This window comes from Gekko japonicus, unplaced genomic scaffold (genome assembly GCF_001447785.1).
Source record: "Gekko japonicus isolate JY-2015 unplaced genomic scaffold, Gekko_japonicus_V1.1 scaffold251, whole genome shotgun sequence".
NCBI lineage: Eukaryota > Metazoa > Chordata > Lepidosauria > Squamata > Gekkonidae > Gekko > Gekko japonicus.
In genome coordinates, this window is record NW_015161956.1 from 701,597 (window position 1) to 723,781 (window position 22,185).

Below are 22,185 nucleotides of genomic sequence, written 5' to 3' on the forward strand. Positions count from 1 at the left end.
CAGAAACATCATTATCTTCTGTAACCCCTGGTCCAGTACTGGCCTAATAGGCTGGACTATATTTTATCATTTTGAAGGGTGTTGGGCATTCACGGTGCTCCAAGCCTGATATAGACAACATTAAACCATCTGCTTTTAGAACATGGAGAGAGGGAGGAATATGATGACAACAACAAAAAGCACATTTTAATTGCTCTCGCAGTCATAGCTCACTCCCACAGCGAAGTCTTCACTTTTTGGAGGAGCACACCATTATACAGGTGTAACACTCAGATCATCAGACAAGGAAAGGCCAGAGTCCCTTTCTCTGGAGGTTTTCTCTGGTTTGTTGAAAAGCTTGCCATCTCTGTGAAGGCTGGCACTCCTCAGCAGTGTGGCTGGCTCTGCTACCAAGTTTGAAGGCTGATTAGTTTCATAGCAAAGATCATCATAAGCATAATTCACATTGCCACAAGGGAAACTCTGTAGCTTCACCAGTTCAATCCCACCAATATCAATGTGAGGAGAATGGCTCTGACTTGGAGATGCTGGTGATGCCCGAGGACTAGGGGAGGAACTGCAGTTCCCGTCGAATCCTGAGTCTTCTCGGTCTCGTGTTACTTTGGAGCTGGGTCCAGGCTGGCAAATATTTTCCAAGACCCAGGACCCATAAGTTGGGTTCCAAAGGTTTTTGGTTTTATTCTTCAACTTGTGTGCTGGTTGACTTGTGGATTCTGGTTGCTGGTTGGGAGTTGGCTGGGTCCAAGTTCCAGTGATGGAATCACTGAAACAAGGCATGTTAGGTCCTTTGGCTGTGCAGTTAGCCAGGTTATCCACCAGCAGCTTCTGTGGATATTGTACATATTTGGGCCCTGGATTACAGTCGTCTAATGTACTTGCCTGGGGTGTAAGAGAAGTGTTTCCCAGCAAAGGAACCATGCTGGTGGAACTATTTGGATGCAACATTGTGTTTCCTTCATCCTCTGATGTTGGGTTGCATTCAATGGGTAGTTCTGTGTTGATCACATCAGGGTCCTGCAACACAATTAAGAATACTGGATTTTCTATGTACTAACAGTGACAGTCCATATCAGGCTCTCTCTCCTGCACATACAACATGCATATATATGGGTGTAACATTACCCTGATTGTGTCTGAATGTTCCGTTTTCCCAATATAAGAGCAGCTGATTTTCCCTTTCTAGCTGAAGCCAAAGACTACAATGAAGGGAGGATCCCCCAAATTTTAAGAAACTTTTCAGGAGCACGGGGGGGCTGAGCTAGGTAAGGAGGCCTGAAAAGACTGGATGCACATACATTACATTGGATGGGAACTTTGTGGGTCCTGGACTATGTATTGCCCACCACCATACTAAAATTAAATATGGTTATATGACATGAAAGGGCACCTTACCTGTGTGCAGTACTTGATTCTTTCCAGAATGGTGGAGAAGTTGGGTCGATACTCAGGGCTGTGTTGCCAGCACTGAGTCATGATCCGATAACTTGACAAAGATACCAAGAAAAAAAACCTCCCCGTCAGAAAGATGGAAAAATACATCTTTATGTTTTCCCTTTCTCCTATGGCCTGACAATGTTATGCTATGAGATGTGTGAACATACATTCCCAGCATTTTTTTTTAAAGGATGCCTTTATAGAGGGAAGGGGTTAATCCTTTCCATTCTGCATGACAGCTGAAACCTCCCAATTGCTGTTTCCTCCACCAGGTGGAAAAGCCAGGAAAAACAGAAGGTGACTGTGTCTTCTGCCAGCAGCCAGGAGAGCGGGGCTGGGTCAGTTTTGACTGGTGAAACTACATGTGGAGCTGGGTAGAGAAGGGTTAACACCCCCCCCCATTTCCCCCACACTGTGTCTAATTCAAAAGAGGCCCAGCACAACTGCTGTTTCCATTTAAGAAAAACTGGGAAGATCTTTTCATGACTGTCCCAGCATCTTGTTTCATAACCAAGCCACTGAGGGGCAGACTAGATTCAGAATGGTGACTTTAAAAAACAAGCCATTCAAAAGCACTCATTCATTTTCTGAATGGGTATCTTTTTTTTGGTATTTTTTAATACATGCATGTTTGTGCACCTGGAGGTCATGGCAACCTCTGGTGACTGACCCCTACTAGGGGCCAGGAGGATAATCAGAGAGATGGCTGAATAAAGCCTGCCACCACCTCCTGCCTCTAGTATTTCAAGGAAGTCTCCCATCCAAGTACTTGACACAGTCGACCCTGCTTAGCTGCCAAGATCTGATGAGATCAGGCTTGCCTGGGCTATTCAGATCAGGGCAATGGTTATATTTCTAAGAAGAGGGTTTCTTTGGGGGGGGGGGGGATTTGGTTGAAAAGTGGCCAAAACCAGATTTCCAACTGGATTAAAAAAAAAAAGGTACAAGTAACTTTGAGATTAGATGTAAAAGGAAAACAGCTATTCTTCCTCCTTTTATTCACACACACCCCCTTATTGCAGAGTGGTGTTAAAGAAAACACAAGGTAGACTTTTCCATGCTCTGCAAATTATCATAAATTAAGGTTCAGAGAGGTGGTGGGAGAAAATTTTTTAGAAGTGGCAGTGGTAAATCTGGAAAAGACACAGAGTAGTTCTAGGATTCTCTAGGAGCTCTATGACATCGTGCCCTCTTCTATGTCCCTGCCCCAATCCTTTCACTTGTTGCCAGGGTTTTGCCTGGCAACCCTATTATAAACGAATGTGAGGTTGAACTTCTGTAACATGTATTGCTGGTAGATCTACCATAGATCAGTTGCTTGGCCTTTGTTATATCTCCACAATCATTCACAAAATGAAATTCAAGAATCTTTTATTATTAATGTAGACTTTACTAAGGTGTAAATACTTTCAGGCCTGCTTTTTGTCTTTTTAAAGAAGGAAGATATACTCACACAGGCCCTGGACAATTCTTTGGTGGATCCATTCGGCCCCCATTGGTGACAAACTCTAGTACTTCCTGGTTGGTTTTGCAAGGATAAGGCATATAGCCTAAAGAGAAGATCTCCCAAAGCAACACTCCAAAGGACCTAAGCGGAGGACCAGCAAACACAAGCCATAATTCTTTAGTAGAGATCTTAACGCCCTAACAGTACAACGCTGGAAAAATCCACACTAGAAATGCATTGCAAGGCAGAAGTCTTAATCTCACGTGACATACATAGGTGATTAACCTCTGCCTACAAGATGTCTGTCTCTTTCATAGACATGACAGGCATCAAGGAGTGCAGTGGCTGTGTTAAAATATGTTCTGAAACATCTGAGTTAGTTTTGAAAGCTTATAAAAGGTAATTATAAAAAGTTGATGAAACCATATTATCTATTTTAGTACTGGGTGCATGTATGAGGAAGTAAGTGTCTGTAAATCTCCACATGTGCAAACAGGTGCTGAACTGCAGCTGGGCCCCTGCTGAAGATGAAATAGGGCCAATGCCAATCAGCAGCATTTATTTATTTATTTGATTTATACCCCGCCCTCCCTGCCAGTATAAGGAGGAGGAGGGTTCTCTTCTATCAATAGGAGCCTACTGGTTTCATTATTGAAGAAAACGTTAGTTTCAGCAATTTAAAATTTAAAAATGCATTTTCAAATTCTTCTTGATTGCCATAAGGGATAGTATCTTGCTTTAAAAACGACAGTTTTTTTTTTTCAGAATTCTGATAAGAGCACCTAGATTACATATTTCTTTGCATGTGTGGCCAGTCCTTTGGCTAATTTGAACTTTGTTTGTCTGAAGTGTTCCTTGCAGCAGAAGCAAAATGTGTTGGGAGCACAATCTTGAGAGCAATGTCCAAGGACCTGGCCACCCTCAGCACTTCAGTCTTCAATAACTGCAGTTAAAGTGTTGCTGATGGATACTTCTCTAAAAACTCTAAGCCAGAGTTATTGTAAAGTCAACTTGTTTCCTCAGCAACAAGGTGGCACTTCCAAATAAAGCAGACATCCTTTGGATTTCAGTTTTAAAACACAGCCAAGGGCAACAGGGCCAGCATATGTGCTTGGTGCAATACCAATGAAGCTATGTCTTCATCATATGAGAGGCAGCCTTATACAGAGTCAGGACCACTGGTCCATTTACAAAAGTACTGTCTACTCTGACTGACAGAAGCTCTCTATCTGGCAAACCCCCCCCCCCAAAAAAAAAGTTTTTCCTCAAACTTGCTTTCTGATCCTTTTAGAAAAGATGCCAGTTATTGAACCTGGTGTTACTTCTGCTTTGCATGCAGAAGTAGCACCACTAAATTATGGCTCCTATGGGTCTACTATAAGAGAAAAAGCATAACTGTGTTGACCCTACGGAAGGGACTTTATCTGCAGTACCCTGAAGTAAGCCTGACTCGCACAAGCCCATTGCTTATAATGCTAAGAGCAATCTGTTGTTGGGAACTGCTTTACCATGCAGAGCTGGAGATTTTAATGCCTCCACCCCAGCCTCATGTGTGTGTGGGGTGGTGGTTCTGTAATGAAATTTCTGACTGGCCCTTGCAGAGGTTTGAGTTCTACACCTCTGAAATAAGCTAGGGAAGCTGGTTCCATCACTTTCTGGCTTTTGTATGGAAGTGACATGACACCATTTCCCCCTCCCTGATTTTTCCCATTCAAGCAGTGGAAGGGCACTGGGCAGGACTGGCAACAGCCCTCCTGCTGGAAGCAGAGAAGTGACATCAGCTGACCATGAGACATCAGTCTCCATGTATTTCATGGTCTCCAGCTGGTTTCCTTTGCTTGCCCCACAGCAGAGACCTAAAGACATTTACCAAGTGTCAGTCTTGGAGGTGAAGATTCCCTCTAGGAAAGCCTCCGGGGGCATCCACTTTACTGGAAGCATGGCTCGCCCTCCTTTGCGGTAGTAGCTTGCCCTGGCAAGACCAAAAAGAGAGAATTATGGCCTGCAAAGGAAGATTCAGAAGAGATGAGACCCATTTTCACTGACCCCACTGTTTCTGCTAGAAGTACAGTGAAAACAGAAGCAGGAATAGGCAAATTGCCTTCAGCATCATAGATTTCTGGTTCTGATCATAATACTCTTTCAGTATGCTCTGCACTCCGTTCCTCCAGGCTCTTCAATCCAAATTACAGTAGAGGGTCCTTTGCAGCAGCACTGTCACTATTATGGGGCCCACCAAACATATTAGGAAGGAAAGGGGAGAACAAGAAGATGTTACATTTGTTACATCTGCACACTGAACATTGCACTATAATTAAATGAAAGCATTTGTGACTAGTTTGGTAACTAGTAACTAGTTATCTGCACAGGATAATCCAGCTGTGAATGAAGTACAATGTCCAGTGATATGTGGCTCTAGTCACTGTTGCATTTCAGTGTTCTCAGCCTTTCTTAAATTCCCTGAACCAGACAGATGGGATGGATGTCATCTTACCACTCCCCCCCCCGCCCAGTTATTAGCTACCGTTTTATACCCTACCTGTAGATATCCCGGGCCATTCCAAAATCACCAATCTTGGCTACACGTCCAGGCCCAGTGCAAGTCAGAAGACAGTTCCTTGCAGCTATATCCCTGAAAAGGGCATACGCATAATGGAAATTAGTAATTCTGAAACGTGAGTTGACACCATAAATATTTTGTTAAAGAATACAGTAACTTAAAGTACTATTGTCTTTGCAAGGGCACACGATGCTGCTGCAAGTTACTGACATTTTCTCATTCAAATACCATTTGTCATTAGTGCTGTAACTTTACAATAGTCTTAAAAATTGTCTTAGAACACAACAGAGGCATTTTTATTTTAGAATACTATCCCTCAGTATAGGTCAAATTCAGTGAGCCAGTTAGTCTGAATACTCCCTTTAACAGGACTTTTTAAATATATGGACAGAAAATGGCCATCCTCCATTAAGTGTTTTTCTCATTCTGCCTCATTCCTCTGCCTGAGGATCTGGGTCCCTTTCTTCTTCTGTGACCTCATGCACGTCACTTTCACAAGAACACACAAAGCTGCCTTCTACTGAATCAGAACATTGATCCATTACAGCCACTCTCATGGACTGTGCCTGGCAGTGGCTCTCCAGGGTGTCAGATTGGAGGTTTTTCACATCACCTTTTACCTCATCCTTTTTAACTGGAGATGATCTAGAACGAGCCCGGAAAGCAGATGCTGTACCAGTGAACCACAGCCGACCTCCCCTCCTCTAATTTCACCTTTAAGGTAAAGGTTCCCTTGCTCGAAAGCCAGTCGAATCCAACTCTAGGGTTGCGGTGCTCATCTCCGTTTCAAAGCCGAAGAGCCAGCGCTGTCCAAAGACATTTCCGTGGTCATGTGGCCGGCATGACTAAACACCAAGGCACACGGAATGCCGTTACCTTCCCACTGAAGTGGTACCTATTTATCTACTTGCAATTTCTTGCTTTCAAACTGCTAGGTTGGCAGGAGCTGGAACTAGAGACGGGAGCTCACTCCGTCATGCGGAACACTCGGGTCTCGAACTGCTGAACTGCTGACCTTCCACAGCCTGCAGTTCAGTGTCTTAACCACTTGAGCCACCGTTTGGTTGCATCAAATATATTGCTCAGTGCCACAGACAGGGCTGAGATGCCTGGAATACAGGCTAGAAACAAACCTGCTTATTCTAGTCTCTTCACCCATGCCTGGAGAGACAATTTTGGGGAATGTGTACATCTTTAGTGCTAAATTTCTTTAAATAGTGTTGACTATTAAAATGTAGTAATCACAGTTTTGCTTTATTATGTTCTTTGAATGTTTAAATAAAAGTATGTTGTTGCGCAGTGCATCCACCCACATGATTTGGATAGTTAACATGCATATCACAGCAGCATGGGGCTACATCACAAGGAAATGGCTGCCCAAGACAATGGAAGTGTGTGCATGTGCTCTGTGTGTATGTGTGAGAAAGAGAGAGAAAGTAAAAGCTTTACAGAGGATCAAGCAGATCAGCTTGCATAGTCCAAAAGTTTCCCCACTGCATTTGGAGGAGGATCTAAGTGGCACATGTTAAGCAAGTCATGTACTGACAAGTATGCAAGAAAAAAACACCTTACAAACAACTGGAATTAACACAAAGGTTGCAGCAGTGCTGAAGGAGCTATAAACGTTTAGCCATGAGTATGGAGAGCATTTCCCCTAAGCAAGAGATAACATTTAGCTGGGACATTTGCTTTGAAGATCTTGTACATATAATGCACAATCATTAAAGGAAAAAAGTAGGTAACTATTACACTGATGGTCCTCCCTCCAAATCTTAAGAGGTCCAAAATGGTTAAATGGCTAACTTTCGATATGTTATATTCTGCTGGTGTAGGTAAACAGTCCCTTGGATTACACAAAATTCATATACATGTAAAGTAAAAAATACCAAATTTTCCGCTCATCTAATAACAAAATTTACTTGGAAAACAGTAAAAAAAATAAATCCAGTACTACATGCAACAGAATCAGGTGGTCATAAAGTAAGTAAGAAGTGAAAAAGATTGCCCCTACTTCATACTGTAGGTGGAGTGGAGGATAGTTTTAAAATAAATTCCTTGCAAACAGAATGCCAGCACAGCTGGCTAAGGACTGGACTAGAATGTTTTCCCCCTGATGTGCTAGTTTCCAATTTGTAAATAGTTGATTTTTAATAAAATATGGGAAGAACACCCAAAAATGCTATTACCTACCTGCATTCGAAAGTGGGGTCAACCCAGGCCAAGGCAGCAACATCTAATGCAGGGGTCCCCAAACTCTTTGAGCTTGTGCCCACCTTTGGAATTCTGACACAGGGTGGTGGGTACAGCCATTAAATGGCTGCTGCAGGAGGCAGAGCCAACCACAAAGTGTCAGTGTCAGGGAATGAAGTTATGCATAACTCTAAGAGTAACTATTCAATATTTCAGGCAGATGCTGTGTTTAATGGGATGTCTTTTAAAATGAACATATAGTTTTAAAATATTTTCTTGCATACATACAGTAAAGAACCTTGTGCTGTGGTGGTAGCTGCTGACAGAAAATGTCATGTTTGGTTTAGAAATTGTTGGGCTTGCCACTTGGCTGGCTTTGAACAGCTGGCCCAGTTTCTATCTAATGACAGAGCTGACAGCCAGGCAACTTAAAAGTCAGTTTCCTTACCAGACTCAGTCTGACAGACCAGAACCATTCTAAGAAATGTTTCCACCTGAAATACAAATAAGAGCGACACCCATCTGCTCTCAAACGGTGCTCGCTTTTTTGTTTCTGAATAGAGCCCTTAAGTCCTGGTTCACACATTTAGGACAATGAAATTGGCAGAATACTAAGCAATGATTAACATTGTCCCATTTATACTTATACAGCTCAGGAGCAGCACTATAATCACATCTATTAAGTGATTAACACTATTAACTGTTCTCAATAGTGTTAGTTTTGCTTGTGAAAAGGAAGCTGGCATCTCTAAATCCATGGCTCCTACTTGTTCTATTATATGGTAATAGGCAGTTTTACTGTATAATAGAACAAGTAGGAGCCGTGGATTTAGAGATGCCATTTTTAAAAAGCACATCCTTAGTCACCATCTAGTGGACAGCAAGGAGAACTTCAGGAACTATAATTTTCAAGGGCCTTCTGTATTCTCACTAGAAATAATTTGTGAAGTCCAATATTTCCCTTTTTGAAAATGTAATTTAGTAGTATGAGAACCCTATTGGGCCAGTGGAGGAGTATCTGTTTTGCATGCAAAAGGTACCAGGTTCAATACCGAACCTCCCCAGTTAAAAGGATCAGGTGACGTGAAAGACCTTGACCTGAGGCCCTGAAGGCAGCTGCCAGTCAGACTGGGCAACACTGACTCAGTATAAGTCACTTTCATGTGTTTGTAACATCTAGTATCACAAAGATTTTATACAGTTTTGTTCTAGAAATCTGTAGATACTCCTCAACAGAGAATGGTACTTATTACTAACAATGTACTGCAGCTAGTTGGAGGAGAGATTGGGATATCAGGGATCACAACTAGAACTCTATAAGGTGAGGCTTGCCTGATGTTAGCCTCTGTGACAATCTCTACCTCTGGGCCAAATAGCCTCTTAAATAGAGGTATATGATTGCATACTCCCACATACAGTTTGGCCTCAAAAAAACATGTGTAGGAGGATATTATGGATCAGGGTTGTGGCACTGAGGAAGAGCAGGGTGAATGCTTCTTTCTATACCGATGAACAACACCCTCTCTTTTTTCTCTACTGGAGTTAAAAGGGGGTTGTCTACAAGGATTGCAAGCATTCATGATTCTTCCCAGTACACGTGGGATGAATTTCCTACTTTTAAAATGTTTGTCAGAGATCACACAGAACAATGGGTCTTAAGATATCTAAAGCAAATCCATGATTTCAGCAATTTCCAATTCAGATGGTACAACTCAAATCTGCCTTGAAGAGTCAAGCCATATTGGGCTTGTGTGCTGAAGAACACATTCATGATTCTCCAGAAGGCAAACTAAGGACTACAGCATGAAGTTCTTCACCTTGCAGAGCCTCTGTTACCTGTGGATGAAGTGGTTCTCTTCAAGATACTTGCAGCCGCAAGCAATGTCCCTGGCTATGTTAAGTAGGTCCTGCATCGCCAAAGTGGATGGCTGGTTCTGCAGTTGGTACCATTGAGAAAGACAAACAAAAAGTTAGGAACATAAGATGAGCCCTGATGGATAAGACCAAATGGCCCATCTAGTCCAGGATACTGTTTCTTATTGTGGACGACCAGATGGTCTATAAGACCCACTGCAGAGTTACGGAGCTGCTCTTGGATGTTGCTTCCAGAAACTGATATTCACCTGTGAACATGGAGCCATTGATGAACTTATCCTCCATGCATTCTAATGTACTTTCCTAGCCAATTACACTATTGGCCAACACTACACTCAACGTCAGTAAGTCCCCCAAGTTAGAATTGTAAGTATTGTATGAAGGACTTTTGTCTATCCTGAACTAACTGCCTATTAACTTCACTTCATGAACTCAAGTTCTAGCATTTGGGGAGTGGAGAAAAGTTATTTCTACTCCAGAGGTTTTTAAGGTTCTGCAAAAATCTTTGGGCTCTGTGAGCCTCCCTCAGGGGTTCTTCAAAATTTTGCAACAACCCCCCCCCCAATGCACCTTAAACAATTCACTTTCTTCAAGCTATAATTATTAATCAATACATTAACATTTTTTGCCTTTGAATGTTGTTATTGTTAAAATGAATGATTACCCATTTCTATTTTGTTTTTATATTCAGGGAGTTTTGGGGGGGCCCTCAGGATACCGAGCCAACACAGGAAAACTGAGAAAGTGCAAGAAAAAGTGGGCAAAAAGGGGAAGGAGGAGGAGGAGGTTTTTATACCCTGCTCTTCACTACCTGAAGGAGTCTCAGAGTGGCTTACAATCGCCTTCCCTTCCTCTCCTCACAACAGACACCCTGTGAACAATGCTCCCTCTAAGCTGTCGCATCTTGTGAGCAAAAATTCTACTTTGTGAGCTACTGGCATTAAAGTTGTGAGCAAGCAATTTGGCTAGTGCATAAAGTAGTTTGCTCTGGAGCCATCCTCCCTGAGCTAAGACAAAAATGTATGAGCTAGAGGCTAAAAAACTGTGAGCTAGCTCACACTAACTCAGCTTAGAGGGAATATTGCCTGTGAGGTAGGTGGGGCTGAGAGAGCTCTGAGAGAGCTGTGACTGGCCCAAGTCCACTCAGCTGGCTTCACATGGAGGAGTGGGGAATCAGACCTGGTTCTCCAGATTAGAGTCTGCTGCTCTTAACCACTACATGAAGCTGGCTCTCAAGGATATTTTTGTGGCCTGGGATGGGACTTTCCCAGTAAATATATATAAGAAGAAAATCCTGAGAATTCACCTAGAATCTGCTGCCTGAAGCACCAGCCCTTCTTTCTAACTCTGGGCTTTTCCAGACACTCGACTTACTCCTGATTTTCTTAGGGATCAATCCATAGACATTGGAATTGGTTTGGGCACAGTTCTGCCACACATCTGTCCTCTTTCTGCATTTCCCCAGTTGTGGAGTCAATTTAGGGTCAAAATCAGCATTTGCAAGGGAAGGTGTTGTCATCGTTGGTGGCATCATTGGTGGTGTCACAGCATCCCCCCCTTTTATTTTTTGCACATGCTTATATCAATATGTCAATATCATGGCTGCATTTTAAGAAAGGCACTAAAATACTGATCTATCAATATACTGCTATAACAATGGGTCAAGAAGCTTCTCTGAATTCCCAGCTTTTATTTTTTTAAAAAAGTCTCTAGTGGGGATGGGCATGAACCTTGTCACAAACCTAATTTTCTGATGATCATTGGTTTGTGGTTTTATGGTGGGTAGCAGTGGGGAGCGAGATGGATCGCTTGCATCCGTTTCAGCCACTTATGAATGAACTTACTGCTTGGACTTCACTTGCATGCAGTGTCCACTTGCAAAGCCATTTGAAGGAAACATTCCCTTTAAATTGCTTTTGCAAGCCATTTCAGTGATCCCTTTCGCTCCCCCTGCTTCCATATGAAAATAAAGGCTGCTTTAGAGGATCACTTAAAGTGATCAGAGGATTTCTGACTTTCTGGACTGCTAAGTGGCTATAGATGTTCTAAATGACTAACAGTGCCATCAAATGAAGCAGTGTGCATGCACATGAACGCTCATACCCAGAATTAAACTTTGTTGGTGTTAAAGGTGCAACTGGAATCAAACGTTCTGGTGTTTCAGACCAACCAAGCAGGTAGTGTATAGATACCATTCCTTTGTCAGGCAGATTACAAGTTAATACTCCAGAGTCAGTTATCTGATCTGGCCAGAGGGAACTAATTTCAGAAATGGTTTCTTGATGGGGGGGAATCCCTGTGTGTTAGAATAATGTGCTCATCAGAGCTGAGAGAGGGAGACTGGCTCCCCGCCCTGCAGCTGAAGGGAGGGCACAGGGTTGTGTGTATAAAAAATGGGAACGGGCACTTTGGAAGAGACAAAAGTGGACCAAAGAGCTGTCAGTTGCCTGAAGGGCATCTCTCTAGTGAGATGATGTGGGATAACGGATCTGCTGCCATGCAGGCATGTCTATTTGCTGCCTCTATTTGCTCTGATCATAAACCTGCAAATAAATAAAATATTACAAAAATTCTCTAAGTCTCTACCACAGTCATCTGAATAAAATTAAATTCAGCAGTGCTGCTGCTACAACTTCTCTTTGCCTGGGCAAGTGTGGAGCACATAATAAAATCATGCTGAAAACCATATGCCAACAATATTTCCATGCTCAAATGTGTTGGTCCTTGTAAGAGGAGTAGGATCCAGGCCTATAAAACAGAATAAACAGACCTCCCCCCCCCTCGCAAGTTGTCGTTGGCTTTTACAAGAAGTAAACTGGAACAGTCAAATTAGCAGGCCAGTCACTCTTAAGAATTCTTGGAATGCTGACTGTGTGGCAGACCTGATGCAGATTGTAGCCCAAGGGGAATTCTGCATTCTAGAACTCAAGGAGCTGAGCTAATGAGTTCCACCTACTCACATCTTTTCCCATGGGGAAAATTCCTTGGTGCGTCACTAGGGGGGAAAGCTATATGTAAGTTGCTTTCCCAGTTCTTTAGAAGTGTGCAGCTTAGAGAAGAATTGCCACTTAAAATTAACTGAGGTCTCCTAAATCTGTCAACAAAATCTGTGCTCTCTTCTGCCTCCCTTGTAGTCACTTTGTTCACCTTACTGCCTTTAACCATGAAATTAGCCCTCCAGAGATTTAAAACTGGTGTGTCATCACTGTCAGCTTGGTGAATGATGTAGCATCTTTACTAAATACATGAACCTTTTTTTCTGTTGGAGGTTAAAGTTATACAAATAAGACTAGGTTTCCCTCTAAAAGAAATTCCCGAGTTTTCTACAGTGTAACTGAAATAACCTTAAGGATTTGTGACCCAAATGGTGCTGCTTGGGAATACCAAGGTGCAGGGTGCTTCCAAAAAAATAATAAAATCAGTTTTATTAGTTAAAAGCTATCCACGTAGCTAGTCTGATTTCTTGCTACCAATGCAACACATAACCCCATGCAATGTATTGCCTACTTCAGAAATGATAGTTATGTGGGGAAATAACCACCGTCCTGTCCTCACTGGACTGCTTTTCACTGCTACTATTGAGGGAATTAGCAAGACAAAAATAGGGACCACGGTGGAACAATTCAAACAAAGGAAAACACCATGTACAAAATCCAAAAAGAAAAGGAAACCATTTGATAAACTATAAAGAATGTATATAATATATATTGTTTGTGTAATGATCATAATAATGAACAATAAACAAAAGTAGTCAAAATGTATACAATATGAAAAGTGCATTCACCAAATCTGAATCACTACAAAGTTCATACAATAACAAGAGGCAATATAACTGCCTCTTGTTATTGTATGAACTTTGTGGTGATTCAGATTTGGTGAATTCAAAATGTATACAATATGAAAAGTGCATTCACCAAATCTGAATCACTACAAAGTTCATACAATAACAAGAGGCAATATAACTGCCTCTTGTTATTGTATGAACTTTGTGGTGATTCAGATTTGGTGAATTCACTTTTCATATTGTATACATTTTGACTACTTTTGTTTATTGTTCATTATTATGATAATTACACAAACAATATATATTATATACATTCTTTATAGTTTATCAAATTGTTTGTCATAAGGATGGAGATTGGTTTCAGAAAATAATTTATACAAGGAATTGTTAAAGCAATTCTTGAGAAAAGCTGGAAACAGCTTGTACATCCGGGGAGCCGTCAAATTGCTTCTCCTGTAAGGACAGGATTGTGGATGGTTGCTCTTGGAGGCATCCCTGCCCCCCAAGTCCCCCTGCCGAAGCAACGAAGGGACCTGGCAACCCTACCCACAAGCTCCTTTCCTCTTCAGGCCCAGAAGGTTTTTCTTCACATGGAGCAAATTAGGCCACTTCCTGAAACTGAATAATCTCAAGCACAGCAAATAGGCATGATTTGAATATTATTGTGGCCTCATCCAACTTCCTTTGCCTGTCTGTGAACAGAACTCTTCTGGAGTTGATTCAGTCTTTATAAAGATATTGCATAAGGATTAGGGCACAGTGAAAAGCAGGCAGGACATTAGAGTATTGACTTATCATTCCTGGTTTTTACCAGTATAACTGAGGAACAAATCTAATAATAATAAATCTGTGTGGTAAGGCTGTTCATACATTCTATATAGACACTTCTGGAATTTCATATGGTGGCACTGAATCCAGTTGATTGCATTTTGCCTGTTTATAAGAATTGTGAAGGTTGTAGAATTGCTTGAGATGATTTGAGCAGTCTCACCGTCTGCCAAAGATGATACTGTTAACTACAGGAAATTGCTACCAGAGTTTGGCAAATTAGCCCAGCTTTCCACAGCACAAAAAACCCCACCAGATACATTTGGGACTGGTCTTGAATTAACATTGACAGTGAAAGAAATACACCTGCCTGGCATATTCTGAAATGCATTGTCATGTTCTGAACAGGGCCACATTAAAGACACTGTTTGGCAATGTGGAAATTGTTCTCTCTTCAAAGTTAATTTCTATAGCCATACTTACACTTTGTCCTTTGGGGACAGAATTTTTTTAAACATTCAAAATCATTTTGTCAAAAATTAAGTAAGGAAACTCTCTTATTCAAATCATCTAATGTATTTGTGAATCATATTGATAGTGATTAGAGATCTGATGGAAATGCCATCCACAACTTTCTGTAGAAATGACATGTGCAAGTAAGGAATGAAACCAGCCCCTAGCCTTGAGTCAGTATAACTCTGGATACACTCTTCCAACTTACCTACACTAACAGCCTTCTGGGCCAGAAGAAAGTCTGAGCCCAGTGGAACTTTTAAGATTAGCAAAGTTTTATTTTGGGTATAAGCCTTCTGGACCATTGGAATAAACAGTCCTGGGTACACATGTCACCGCTACTGAATCAGCTCTTTAAATTTCTACAATACAGAGGTTCAGCCTTTTAGTCAGTGAAGTTTTATGTGAAAGTTCTTATTCATAATTAATCTGGATCTTTCTGCTGTATTTTGGTAACACCAGAACAGGAATAACATGTAGTTTTCAGGCTACCCCCCCCCCCCCCCCCAAAAGCAAGAGAAGAATTGTCAATGGACTTCAGGAGCTGGGCATGCAACAGTAAACCTTGTTCCAAAGAGATACTGGCCAGAAAAGGAGCAGGAAGGAGGAAAGGGATGGCTTACCACCCGAGGGCGATTTTGCCGAAGGAAGCTCTTCATGTCTCCACCAGTCATAAGCTCCAACAGGATGAAGCGGGGCAAGGTCTGGAGGCTTACCCCAATGCACTGCACAATATTCTGGTGGTTGAACTTGCTGCAAAATCAGCACCACATGGGTAGAGAGGGACAAAAGAGACAATGGATATCTCTGTTAGACCTTGGACAAGATTCCAGCCTTTCAAATACTTTCCTGGAAGTAAGCCCATTGAATAAAATGGGAGTTGCTTCCCTATTTAAAGGTTGCTCCCCTAGTTTCTTCTTATACTTTGGTGAAATATGTGACATTATCCTTGCAATTTTAGATAGATTCATGGAAGATAAGTCTATCAATGGCTACTAGCCATGGTGACTGAGGGGAAACTCCACATTCAGAGGCACTAAACCTCTGAATCCCAGGACCAGGCGGCAACATCAGGAGAAGGTCTTGGCCTCTATGCCCTGTTGTTGGCCCTTCAGAGGAACTGGTTGGGCACTGAGTGAGACAGAATGCTGGACTAGATGGATTATTGGTCTGATCTAGTAGGACTCTTCTTATGTTCTTAATTTTATACAGAACTAGGGATGGGCAAAAACTGGGGGAATGTGGCTTAGTTCATGGCGTGCTCGGTTCGCAAACCACAAACCATCGTGATTTTTTCGCCGCCAAATGAATTGGTTCAGTTAATGAGGTTTGTGATGCAGTAGAACACATACATACCCTGCATGCTACAAAAACCAAACTATCAGGGGATCTCTGGCTGACTCTCCTCTACCTGCCTGCCAAGTTTGGTGAGGATTGGATTTACAGGGTTTGAGTTACCCCCCCCAGAAGGTGCCCCCAGGAAAGTGCTTCCTGAGGAAAAGGCAGGCTCAGGTTCAGGAGGTTCAGGAGTGTACATAATGGATCCTGTGCAAGCTAGAGACATCAAAGTCACAGGGGACTTCCCCCAGATGCTCCTCTGCATGGCCTCCAAGTTCTCCCCTGTTGCTTTGAAGTTTGGTAAACATTTAGACTTAGTGGAGACAGTCTGTTTGGAAATATATCCATTCATGAACCACCATGAACTGCTTGAACATTCATGGAAAGTTTATGCTAGGTGACATGCCACAAACTTGAGTTCACAAACCACGAACTTGCCCAAATTCATCACAAACTTCAGTTTGTGAGTTGGTTTGTGCCCATCCCTATACAGAACTGTGCCACTAAATGGACCGAAATCCCTGGTCAGCAATTCATTTTATTGGAGCACCACACTGAGAAAGCAGTCAAGTCTCAATTTCTGCTCCCTAAAGCAGGATGCTGGCAAGTCACAGGTATCACTTTTTCCATAGACCCCTCTTGCCACAGGGCTTGTCCACTGGTGATCTAATACCCACATTATTTATTTTTAAAAAGAAAAGGAATATGTCAGGAATTGCTTAAACTCTGCAACATAATGGTGTCATAGATGAAACTCCCTATGGTATTAGACCCTACTTTTATTATTGTTTTTGCATTTTATACATTCATTTGTTATTATTCATGTTTTGGAATATAGCTGGCTTTCCTTAAGGAAGAACCCCTGCTGTTTGGGACATTTTTTTCTAGTACTCAGGAAACAAATACTTTGTGCCTGAAAAACATGATTCTCCCCCAGCTAGCATTCCCATTGTGCACACTATGAAGTGAGTAAAAGGTAAAGGTAAAGGTTCCCTTGCTCGAAAGCCAGTCGAATCCGACTCTAGGGTTGCGGTGCTCATCTCCGTTACAAAGCCGAAGAGCCAGCGCTGTCCGAAGACGTTTCCGTGGTCATGTGGCCGGCATGACTAAACACCAAGGCGCACGGAACGCTGTTACCTTCCCACCGAAGTGGTCCCTATTTATCTACTTGCAATTTCTTGCTTTCGAACTGCTAGGTTGACAGGAGCTGGAACTAGAGACAGGAGCTCACCCTGTCTTGCGGCACCCGGGTCTTGAACCACTGAACTACTGACCTTCCACAGCCTGCAGTTCAGCGTCTTAACCACTTGAGCCACCGCAGCTCATGAAGTGAGTAGCTGCACATAACAACTGGATGGTGCCTGTGACACCACCAGTAGCACACAACAACTTCTCATTCTTCTGAGGCCTGTACCACATAGTGACTTTGCAACATTTGTTTTATTTTTTATTATTGTATTTTATTATTTGAGGGGAAATGCTTCCTTAATGAAGCACATCTAGAGCGGAGGCAGCCCTTCCCAATGCATTAATCATGACATTTAATTTATTAAAATAATCTGATTTATTTGGCCGTTTGAGGCTGTGCCACCTGGCCATCCCCAAATGCTGCAGTGTACATCTGCCTTTAGCAAACACTGAAAATGTGCTCCCCTCTCCACACCCCAGGCTGTTTTAAGCTCCAGCAGCTAAAGGGGTTTGTTGTTTTTGCCCTACCTGTCTCTTCTCTGTCCCGGGACTTAAAGCTGCCCACAAGGACAATTTTTTAAATAGTATGGAGAGTGCAAGAGTTTTTTCCTCCCCAATCACGGTCCTGCTTACCTCCAGGCGCCTGCTATATAGGAGCAAATAACACATCCGAAGCTCCATTCTCTGCCTAAAACAAAACCTCTGTGTTTTGTTTTAGGCAGCCTCAATTATACAAATAAGCAGTGGACCACACAAAGTTTTACAGGTTGGTTTCTGACTTTAGTTTTCAATGTAAAAAATGCTGAATTTCAAAAATCACAAATATCCCTGTAATTATTTATCTACTTAGGGTATTTCTATGCCATCACTTCAGAGTCCTGATGGAGATGGCTTACAATTAAAATCATGTCATAATATTAAAAGCCAGACATTCAAAGCCATACTTCACCAAAGCCATACTTCACCTTGCAGTTTGTGATGGCTATGATGTTGTGCTTTGTCCAATGGAATGTGAGGGGTATACCCAATGAATATGAATAAGATATGAGTCAGTGACCCTTGAGAGCAAAGATATGAGTCAGTGACCCTTGAGAGCAAAAGTATTACAAGAGATAATAAACAGCTGGAATACATTGGGTTTCTACACAATATTTCTTGCAATGTATCTGTGTTGACTGGAGCACAGGGAGAATAAGGATGATAACCCAAAATGGCACAGTGGTTAGAATGCTGGACTAGGCTCTGGGAAACAAAGGTTCAACTCTCCACTCAGCAGATAAACCTGCTGAGTGACCTTGGGGCTCTCTTTTGCTATCAGCCTAACCTTCCTCACAAAGTTGTTGTGAGGGTAAAATGGAGGAGAGGAGACTGATATTTGTTGCCTTGAGCTTGGACGAAGGATGGGATAAATATGCACTAAAATAAATAACAACAACAATGATTTAAGGAAATAGATGAGTAAATATAAATCATGTATGACTTAACATCACATAAGGCTCCAAATATTTCTCAAACATACAATAGTATTCAATACACGAAATACAAATAATGCAATAGATAAGCTGGAGATTAAAAGCAATATCTCACATTTACTTTTTGACACTCCAAAAGCAAATTTCACGATTTCAATGGACTGAAAAACACGCTTTAAATCTCCAGCCTATTTATTGTATTTTTTGTATTTCATGTATTGAATACTATTGTATGTTTGAGAAATATTTGGAGCCTTATGTGATGTTAAGTCATACATGATTAAAATAAATAATGTCTTGGCTGCTTTGCACTTTATTGTCTTTCTGATGCACCTGCCAAATTGGTTGGTACCAAACAGTTTTAGAAGAATTAATTATCTACAGTGCCATTGTACTGTAACCCACCCAAAGCCTTCAGGGTTACCATTTTCAATAAATAAAACTGAATTTCTTACAACATTTCTGTAATCTTTTGGTACTTAAACAAACATCAAAATCATAATTTCCACAAAAATTAGTCTAGGGTGGATGTGAATTTATAGCTTTCTCGTGAATGGAGGTAACTAATAAATTCAAAACATCTGCAGACATGTTTTAAAAAAATGCACAAGTATTTCTTTGAACTGTCAGTCAAAACTCCATTAGTTGTTGAGGGAAGCAGACACTTGTCATCATCCATTTAGGTCCAGCAGCTGAGTGGGGAAGATGAGTGGGGAAAAGGCAACCTGCCACAACCGCCTCCAGGAGTGTTTTTCTTCCAAACATTCAGGGAGTGGCAGACACACAGAGAGAGCAATTAAGGTTCATCAGCATAGCCATAAATATGTAACCTTTCACATTTATTTTGAAGAGAAAATACCTGTAAGGAATGTTACTAAGGTGTGTCTCACTTTTTAGTCAAGGAGAGGAAGAAAAACAACCTGTCAGTATGGCTTTTGGACTGCCGTGGGGAATCATTTCAGTCCTGCCTTCAGCTCAGCTCACCTGGATCACAGTGAGAAACACAAGTTCTGATTTGTCCATATCTATATCTAAAGGGAAAACTGTCATGCCAGGAGAAGAGACGCTTATCTGAAAAATGCCTCCAGCGGGCATGTAGACCACGTTTGCAGACTTCAGCTTTCCTCGGTGTGGCTGTTGCAGAGTAAATAAATTGGAATTTGATGTGGGAAGCAGCCCTTGGTCTCTGTCTGTAGCAGAAGGGAAGCAACTTCTGTTTTCTTCACCTTAACTAGAGGATCTTCCATTCCTCAGTAGCCTGTAATCTGCCTAGTGTGATTCCTTTGTTTCTCTTGCCTTCTTGCTTCTTTAAGCTACTTCCAGGCCTCTGTCTTCAATGGATCCCACCTACTCCTGCATATTTGCCTGGCTTCCTGCTTGTGTGCTCTGTCCCCAATCCTGGTCCCGATCCTGCTTAAACTTGTCTATCTGGGCCTTGCTCCAGCTATCCTCCAAATGTCCGGTTACCACATAGAGTCTGCATGTCAAGTCATGTTCCCCACCTCCAGGGCCTTTTTTGTAGAAAAAGCACAGCAGGAACTCATTAGCATATTAGGCCACACCCAACAGCAGAAACTCATTAGCATATTAGGCCCCACCCTGATAGTGCAGCTCATTAGCATATTAGGCTACACCCCATGCCTTCCGTTGGCTTGCCTGGGCGTCCCACGGCTGTGGGGCGCCTGGGCAAGCCAGCCCTTGGACAGGCTGGGGAAGGCATGGGGAGGCATTTAAATGCCTCCTTGATCCTTCCAGCCCCCCCCGGCCCACCTGCCTCAGAGTCGCTGGGGGGGGTCACTCTCCAGGCCTTCCCTCTATAGCCACGCACACAGAGGTTTTGGCTGTAGTGGGCATGGCCAACTCTGAAGCCAGCTGGAACTCCGTTCCTGTGTGTTCCTGCCCAAAAATAGCCCTGCCCACCTCCACTAATGGCTTCTATGGAACATTCAGAATTTCATTCTTGTTTAATTATTCGTTTGTGTACATGAATGGGGAAGGGCGGTAATATTCAGCGGGGCACACTTTAGCTTTAATACTACTTAGAATTCAAAACTGATCCATGTATTTATTCTCAGCTGGCAAAAGAAATACATACGGTATTTGCAAGGCCTTCCAGAAAATACAGCTTGTCTGATTCTTATCTTCCATAGAACCCCAGAGATAATACAATAACTAGGGTGGGACAACAGGTGGACCTCCCTGACCTAGTCACAGCCATGGGCGACAAAGGTGGTGAAAGTGTAAGACATGAATAACAGCACATCTTATGGACTGATTTCACTATTAATTAGTGAATATCCTTGCAAAATGACTTAACAGATTTTTGGAAGAATATATCGATTCAGATTAAGCAGGTTTCTTAAAAGAGAGAAAATTATCCTGGAATACAAAATGGTTAATCAACCAATTGGAACTGGTTAATGAAAATAAAAGGCCTATAGTTGTTTATTTTGTGGCTCATGGAACACATCTGATTGAATTAGCTGCCTTTTTCTGGATTAGGTATCAATGACATTTGGGTTTGGAAGAAGGTTCCAGGAATGGGTGAAAATTTGCTATACTGCCTCTAAAGCCAGAATTTTGGTTAATGGGTTTCAATTGTTACCATTTAATCTGGAGCAAGGGCACACTCTCATGCTCTTACTCTTCAGCCTATGTACTGAGTTCTAGCCAGGAAGAGCAGAAAGAAAGAACAAATTATAGGAATCACACATTATGAGGGACAAACAAAAATAATGCTCTATACAGATGATGTAGTTTTTGGAGATAACTAGAATTATATAACAGTTTGGCCAAGTCTGTGAATATAAGGTTAATATCATTGACTGCCCATCATTGACTGCCCAGAGGGAGAGGACCCCTTAATTCCCTATGACAACATCATTCAAAGATTAAAAGTCCCCAATACTGCAAAACACGGAATCACAAATTAAGAAATCTAGACGTTCCTCTAGGAAATGGTTTGACAAGGACTGTCAAGACGCCAAAAGAATCTGTATCTCTGCATTCCATGCCTACAAATCTGCATCCAACTTAGAAAACTCAGCTCTTTATCAAACCTATTTAAATGCAAAGAAATCCTACAAACTAACTGTGGCTAAAAAGAGAAAAGCAGGTAAAATTGAAACATGGGGAAAACTGATCCAGGCGGCTAAAGAGAAAAACTCCATTTTTTGGGGGGGGAAATTGGCTTCCAAGCACTCTTTCAAGGACTCCTCTCCTTTAGACTCAGTAATCATGGCCGATGTTTGGGAATCTTACTTCCGACAGATGTTTGCAGTGAGTTCATGTGACCTACACCTACAAATAACATCAGATTTACCAGACTGGCCACCAGTTTCAACAAAAGAAGTCACAGCACTTATAAAGCAATTAAAGAAAGGAAAAGCCCCTGGTATTGACAATATACCCTCAGATTTCCTAATGAACAACATCGAGTGGTGGGCAGCACCTCTAGCCTCACTTTTCTCATACATTGACTCAACAGGACGTATTCCGTCTAGTAGGTCAGCCTCGATATATGTTGCTTTCCTTGACGAGATCTGCTTTCGATACCATATCTAGGGGCTTGTTGTGGGAAAAACTGAAAGCTATGAACATATGAATCACAACGGGG

General features: G+C 42.0%; 1 protein-coding gene across 1 annotated transcript in view; it reads right to left on the bottom strand.

The window, feature by feature from the left end:
- Positions 1-252: 252 nt before the first annotated feature.
- The window catches only part of LTK (leukocyte receptor tyrosine kinase), a 96,856-nt gene continuing 74,923 nt past the window's right edge, over positions 253-22,185 (bottom strand). The window contains exons 23-29 of the mRNA XM_015429505.1: positions 15,195-15,324; positions 9,468-9,565; positions 5,421-5,513; positions 4,752-4,853; positions 2,888-3,022; positions 1,393-1,483; positions 253-1,014 (exon numbers count right to left, since the gene is read on the bottom strand). Of these exons, the coding sequence (XP_015284991.1) occupies positions 253-1,014; positions 1,393-1,483; positions 2,888-3,022; positions 4,752-4,853; positions 5,421-5,513; positions 9,468-9,565; positions 15,195-15,324 (1,411 nt within the window). The remainder of the gene's footprint in view (positions 1,015-1,392; positions 1,484-2,887; positions 3,023-4,751; positions 4,854-5,420; positions 5,514-9,467; positions 9,566-15,194; positions 15,325-22,185) is intronic.